The sequence below is a fragment of the Quercus suber genome, unplaced genomic scaffold, assembly GCF_002906115.3.
Source record: "Quercus suber isolate HL8 unplaced genomic scaffold, Cork oak 2.0 scaffold_378, whole genome shotgun sequence".
NCBI lineage: Eukaryota > Viridiplantae > Streptophyta > Magnoliopsida > Fagales > Fagaceae > Quercus > Quercus suber.
This window is the reverse complement of record NW_027069830.1, coordinates 183,337-190,241: the sequence shown is the minus strand read 5'-3', so window position 1 is coordinate 190,241 and position 6,905 is coordinate 183,337. Positions and strand designations below refer to the sequence as shown.

The window sequence follows — 6,905 nt, the reverse complement described above, 5'->3', positions numbered from 1 at the left end:
TCAACATCCCCACTCCTTTGTCCTACCGAATCACTGTCCTTAAACAAAGGATTGGTTTGTTTGTCACCCCCAACATATTCTCCATTAGATTTCTTGTTAAACTTAGTATCAAACTTTGTAATAGCAGTATAGATCTCCTCAAGGCTGCGCCTAAGGACAGTGTAGCTTGGATAAAGGAAAATCCTACTATGATTGAGTCAGCTTTGATTTAAGATGTAACGTTTTTATCTTTTTCTTAATAAAGTTACGAGCTTCTTATAAATATAAAAAAAAAAAAAAATCCTGTCACATGTGCTAGTTGGTCCAATTAAATCATGCCACGTCAATTTTATTATTACATGTAATTAAATAACCTAAAAATCTTCAAAATTAAAGTAATTATCTAAAATCTAATAAGATAATTACCAATCAACCAAAATTGTTCTAAGGAATTGGAACCCAAAAATAGAAACAGAAATCTAAACTGCAAACATAATGTCATTCCACATTCCACGAGTTTAATTTAATACTCTTTGAAACTCCAAAGTTTAAGTTATTACTTTTGAAGTCGTAGGTTTTAGTATATTACTTTAAGAGAAATGCTATATAACACAATAATTTCATAATAAATTTTATGGGGTAGGCTATGATTGGTGTGCCAAAAAGTAATTTCATGGTTTCTTTTTATTTTTTATGAAAAGTATAGTAACTTTATTAAGATAAAGATAAATTTTTTTTTGAAAGAGAGTTTCAACCTTTGGCGTCCGCTTCTGATGATAGCTCTTTATCATAAGACCAAGACACCAATCAGTTTTTGGTGTAGGCAGAGATTGAACCCCAGATCTCTTATGTAGCCATCAGAGACTTTATCAGTTGAGCTAACTGGAACCCACAAATAAAGATAAATTAAAAATATTTTGAGCAAAAGCCGATTCAATGATACCCCGATTTCATCTACCCAACTTTCATAATTATCAATCCCCTTGACATTTCAATTTAAAATATGTGCAAGTTTGTTATCCTCCTGATTAGCATGCGAAACCTGCATGGAGTGAAAAGCCTGTAATCTGTGACAAATACTAGAGATTATGTTGCTAATGGACACTTGTGGATGGCTCAGTCCTCTAACTGCATTGGAGACTAGCACTGAGACACATTCGAAGTGTGCATCCCTAATGTCCATATTACAATTTCAATGGTTGGTTTAGATTAAAATCAATAACAATCTACCACATAAGACTGAGATTCATTGTAAAATTAGTGTAGACCTAACATTTTGCTAACTTTATTGTCTGTTTGGAATAGTTTATTTAGCTGAAATTGAAAACTTTTTGTTGAAAGTGTAGAAAAAATGTTAAAAAATAAGTTGTGTAGTACAGTGAGACTCATGAATAGTATCTACTGTGGGACCCATGAATAGTAGCAAAAATAAGTTAAAAGTGGAAATAAGCAAAAAAATTCAGCTCATCCCAAACATGTGAGTTCGTTTGGGAACAGTTTATTTAGTTGAAATTGAAAACTTTTTGCTAAAAGTATTGTAGATAAAACTAAAAAGTAGCTGAAATAGTATAATAGAATTTATGAGTAATATCAAAAAGTGCAATTGGACTCATGAATAATAGCAAAAATATACTAAATAATAAAATTTTTTTTTTGATTTTTTAAGATACCAAATATACTCTTAATATTTAAAAGTTGAATTTTTTAAGTTTTTTATTTTTTTTTATTTTTTAAATAACTATAAAAGCCAAACAATTTTGTTAGTTAGCAACGTTTCCAAACTATTTAGGAAAATAACAACTCGAGTCTGATAGACTCGATTTTATTGTAGCAAATCGAGTTTAAGAGACTCGATTTCTGTGTGTTGGCAAAGCTGAGGTGGACTAAAAGATCCACATGGAACTTGAGTCTTTAAGACTTGATTTCCTGTTCAACAAAAAAAGAACTACCTCCGACACCAACGCCAACAGCCTAGATCAAAACTTGAAAACCTCAACAATGACATCGTTCGAGGCCACAAACTCGAATGCCACTCCTTCTCCGAATTCAACAGCCTAAGCTCAACAAGTGAAGGAAAAAGACATAATGTTATAGCTACGCAAAAGCGATGAGCTACGAAGGGTATAGACGAGTGGGAACTTGGTGTTCTGTGGAGGAGAGGCATAAGTGTACAATTTGGAAATGCTGATGAGAGCCTCGGCGGAGTTGATTGGGAGAGGTACGGTTGGGACATGGAAGAAAGGAGTGGGATAGTAGATAGAGGAAAAAAAAAAAAAAAAAAAAAGAACGAAGGAAGAAGATGGTGAACAAGAAATCGAGTCTTTTTCTACGTAGATCTTTTAATCCACCTTAGCTTTGCCAGTATACAAAAATCGAGTCTCAAAGACTTAAGTTACTAGTTTCCTAAATAGTTTAAAAATGTTGCTAACTAACAAAATTATTTGGCTTTTATAGTTATTTAAAAAAAAAAAAACCAATTTTTTACCTATAAAAATAATCTTTTCCTTCCTTCAAAAAGGAAAGAAGGGAGAGAAAAAGGGCCGTCACCATTCAACGACAAGGTGTTTTTGCCGTTTTAGTGCTTGAATCCACCCCTTCTCGGCCTCAGGCGTGTTGAAAACTAGACTCAAATAGGCGGTGGTAGTACAGAGTACAAACACAAGAGGAGAAAAAGAAAAAAAAAAAAAAAAGAAGAAGAAGAAAAACCCTCGTTTATTTCCTCTACTTCAGGACCTGACAGTGAGACTCTACCGAGACAGTGAGAATGGCGTCTTCTGGAATTAGGGCATTGAGAGGTTGCAGGGCACTCTTAGCCCCAGCCAAGTCCTCTGCTTCTTCTGCTTCTGCTGCCGAGGTTATCAAGACCACCACCTCAAAGCAGCCAAAGCCAAAGGCAACAGCGAAGCCAAAACCAACAAAGACAGCAAAGGCGACTCCTTCTACATCTACATCTACAACAGTGCCCAAAAGAGCCTCCGGGATACAGAAAGTGAGTCCAATCTCTCCACAACTTCAGACCTTCCTGGGTGCTCCTGAGGCCTCTCGTTCCGACGCCGTCAAGCAAATCTGGTCCTACATCAAGCTCCACAATCTCCAGGTCCATTTCCCCTCCTCTTATTTTTTTTTATTTTTTATTTTTTTTCATTCTTCTTGTTTTATGGGTTGCAATTTTTTTTTAAAAGAATGCTGCATGAGCATAAACTGTTTAGCCCGTCACGGGTTAGTACCGCTGGATTACCCGGCAATTGGTTCTGGCAAATGGGGTCAGTTAGAGGTGAGTCCAAAGGGTTCTTTGTTATAAATTAAAAGATTGGTACTTTTTGAAAAGTGGGTTGCATTGTAACAATGAATATTGAAAGTAATGACCTTTTGGTTCTCAAAAAAGAAAGAAGATAGTAATGACCTTTTTGTGTTATATTATATTATATATGAATGAATGTTCTTCTCAAAAAAAGAAAAAAAAGAAAGAAAGAATGGGAGTAAGATGAACAAGATTGGTACTTGCTACCTTAGCATAAATTGCTTAGCGCAGTGAATGCTGTTGATTACCCAGCAGCTGGTTCTGATAGGTGGGGTCAGTTGCTTTTAGGTTTTTAATGGTTAGAGGTGAGTCTAAAGGGCTCTTCTTTAGAATGCTAGGCAAAAGAAGCCAAACTGAAACTGAAATGCCCTAATAGCATAGAGGATTGACAATGAAAGTGGAACCGAGGGCTAGATTGGTAGTCCATTTAGGTTTTACTTTGGCTTTATTTGAGTTTTGTTGTTTAGTTTGGACTCACTAGTAAAAGATCAAGGAGTCCAGCTCTTATTAGGGTTTCAAGAATTCAGAGTTTCCACTAGAAATAGGTATTACTCATCTCATTGAAGCTTCGTTTGAGGCTTGCATGATGGCTAGAAATTTATTTATTTATTTTTTTTCCGTCTTTATATTTCAAGAAAATTGAATCTTTGCAACCACACATTGATTTGTCATCTTTTTGATAAATTTGGTAATTACAAGTTGTGAGGGGGAATTTGAACCTAGTTTTCTTTGTTGGAAACTCCAAAAGATGCCAGTTGAGCTACACAGCTCTAGACCACATTGATTTGTCACCTTTAAAACCCTAAAATGCAATACTTCAAAACTCTAAACCACCCATCTGTCAAATAGGCCCTAATAATCAACAAACTACTGTTCATGGGTTACTCTTTACAGTTGTGGAACAGCTATCCAAACCTTAGGTTTCTATTATTCCTTACTATTTTCCAGCCGTTTCTCCCCACCAAAGCCTAATACTAATTCTTCAAAATCATAGCTGTCCAGAACTGCCAGACCTGATTTGACTTCATTTCCCTTTGTCAAATGTCAACATAGAGCAGTAATGTTTGGGCCAATGCTAGAGCATCCACTGCAGCTGTGGCATAATTTATGCCATTTTGCCAAACCAAAGGCCTACTTTATTATTTTACCACATCATTTTACAACATCCCATTTATCAGATATTTTATCATTCAATTCTATACATTAAAATAATATTTACAACTAATCAAACACAATCAACAGACATCACACTGCTGCCAACAACCAACAGCCACCACCACACAACCACCACATCCTCCACAACCCAAAACACAATTCAAAACAAACCCATAGCCCACCAACACCAAATCGGAAGCCCCACCACCACCACCACCTCAACCACAAACCCTGACAAACCCACTGCCTCCACACCCTCACCCACACCCACTTCCAAGCCCAAAACCTTCATAATCCAAGTCAACCTAGACTCCAAACCCACCATCTTCATCGTCGTCATCGTCATCGTCATCGTCATCGCCGACCCACATAACAGACCCACACCGACATTACTCCCACACCGACATCGCCGACCCACACCGTCATTACTCCCAACCGAACCCACCCACCTCTGTTGGAACCAAACCCAGCTAATAGGCTCAAAGGAAAGATGCCCACTTCGGTTACACTAAATGCATACCTCGAGTCTTTAAATCTTTCATCAAATGCGCTTGATGGTGAAATACCCACTTCGTTTGGGGACTTGATTTTGCTGAAGAACATGTCTTTAGCATCCAACTCGTTGTCAGGTTCGATCCCAAACTCGATCGTCAGCATGGGCATGGGCATGGGCGTGGAAGAGCAGTGAGGGTTAGGGTTTGAGAGGAGAGGATTGGGGTTTGAGGGTGAGATTGACAGAGAGATGAGAGAGAAAGAGGAATTAAAAAAAATAATAAATCTATATGCCACACCTGTCCGTACTATGGCAAATTTGTGACTCTATTGTAGCATGTTGCAAAAAATATGAGATATGACACATCTGATAAATGGGGTCAAATGGTGTTTGGTGTGCCAAATATTTAGCATTTGGCACATGTGGCACATTTGCTGTGGGTGCTCTAAGGCCTTTGGCCTTGATAGTTTCACCTTTTTGCCCCCTTCATATTTATTTTTGAAAGGTCACAAAGTCTATATGGAATTCTAAAGATAGGATATGTTGAGAATATACATTGGATTTTATTGATCTAGTTTATTAGTCAATATACCAACCCTAGGCACTAATCCTTGTGAAATATTGACTATTTAACCAGAGGAATCTCATGTATCACTGGTGTTTCTAGTATTTTATATTTATATTTTTTTATTGTTAATATGACACTTTGTGTTATTTTTGAAATTAATGCTTCAGTTGCAGGTCACTTGTTTAGATAAGCTGCGATTGTGTGTGAATGGTGTAATTTGAGGATTCTTGTCTCATTATAAACAGAATATAGGAATGTAGGATCTGTCATGGATTAGGGAATGCAATTCATGGCCAATTGAATTGGTGGTCTTATGTCCATATAATCCAGAGTTATAGTTTATTCTGCATTGGGACCCCTCTGCAGTTAAATATTTGTTTGCTAGTTGCCACTCCTTGAGGATGTTAGACCTTTTCTTCACTCTTTTCCCCTGTAACATAGGCTTCACCCTGAGAAATGCACACTCAAAGAAATAGAGGGAATTAAAATATATAAAACTCAAATTCTTTGGTAATACTTTGCTTCTTAGTCAGTAAATGGACAGCTTCCTCCCTTTCTGGATATGCTGCTGTTTTCTGTGAAAACTTAAGTGCCTGCTAATACTGTTCATGGATTAATTAGTTTTGTCTTTAATGTTGCCAGATTGGGGTTTGGTATATATGTAATAAAATATAATTGTTTCTCTACCTTCCCCAGTCCAGATTAGAATGAACTAGTTCTTTTCTCCTGAAGTTGTCTTTGAAAATTACTGGTACTCTTGTAACTGGAACATGTAGATACCTTTATTATAGGGAACCTGTTTTGTGTTGCATACATTGTAGTTGTTTCTGCTTTGTCTACCACTAATGTTACAGGGTAGACCTTGATGCCTTCATCTTTTGTTGATTTGGATTTTGACAATGTTTTTGATGAAATGTGTGCGTGCCTTTTGCCTGCAGAATCCGGCAGATAAGAGGGAGATCTATTGTGATGAGAAGCTCAAGGGCTTATTTGATGGAAAGGATAAGGTTGGGTTCCTGGAAATTGGAAAATTGCTGTTCCGCCACTTTATTAAGACCGAGTAACTGCTGACTCAGGTGTTTGCCTCAGGATTGATGCTCCCACCCTTTACAGAGCAATCTCTTGTGACATTTCTTGTTAATCCTTTCGAATGTTATTATGTTTCTTTAACTTCTGTTTAAGAGTGAACTCTCTGGGCTGGGTTTGCAACTAAAAAAGTGTTTAGCTGGACATGTTGTAAAAAGCATTTAGGAAAATATATCAGATGGCATTTATGCAGCTCTCTGATATCAAGTTTACTGTTATTTGTGCTAAGTGTTAGCTTATATTACCAGCAGGTTGTTCAAACCTTTGGTGGCTTGGATTATGGAGAATTATCTAGATGTATTTTAGCCTTCTTTTTTTTTTTT

The 6,905-nt window shown here is 36.8% G+C and overlaps 1 protein-coding gene across 1 annotated transcript; it reads left to right on the top strand.

Annotated features, from left to right (window-relative positions):
- Positions 1-2,502: 2,502 nt before the first annotated feature.
- LOC111997519 (protein TRI1) lies at positions 2,503-6,892 on the top strand. The gene is made up of 2 exons (XM_024029614.2): positions 2,503-3,076; positions 6,435-6,892. Exons 1-2 carry the CDS (start codon positions 2,744-2,746, stop codon positions 6,558-6,560), a joined length of 459 nt encoding a protein of 152 aa, XP_023885382.1. The 5' UTR covers positions 2,503-2,743; the 3' UTR covers positions 6,561-6,892.
- The last annotated feature ends 13 nt before the right edge of the window (positions 6,893-6,905 follow it).

Bases quoted from the DNA above. Each gene is read 5' to 3' on its own strand.
- LOC111997519 (XM_024029614.2), top strand. From the start codon at position 2,744: ATGGCGTCTTCTGGAATTAGGGCATTGAGAGGTTGCAGGGCACTCTTA. The intron at 3,077-6,434 runs GTCCATTTCCCC...TTTTGCCTGCAG, and splicing joins TCAAGCTCCACAATCTCCAG to AATCCGGCAGATAAGAGGGA.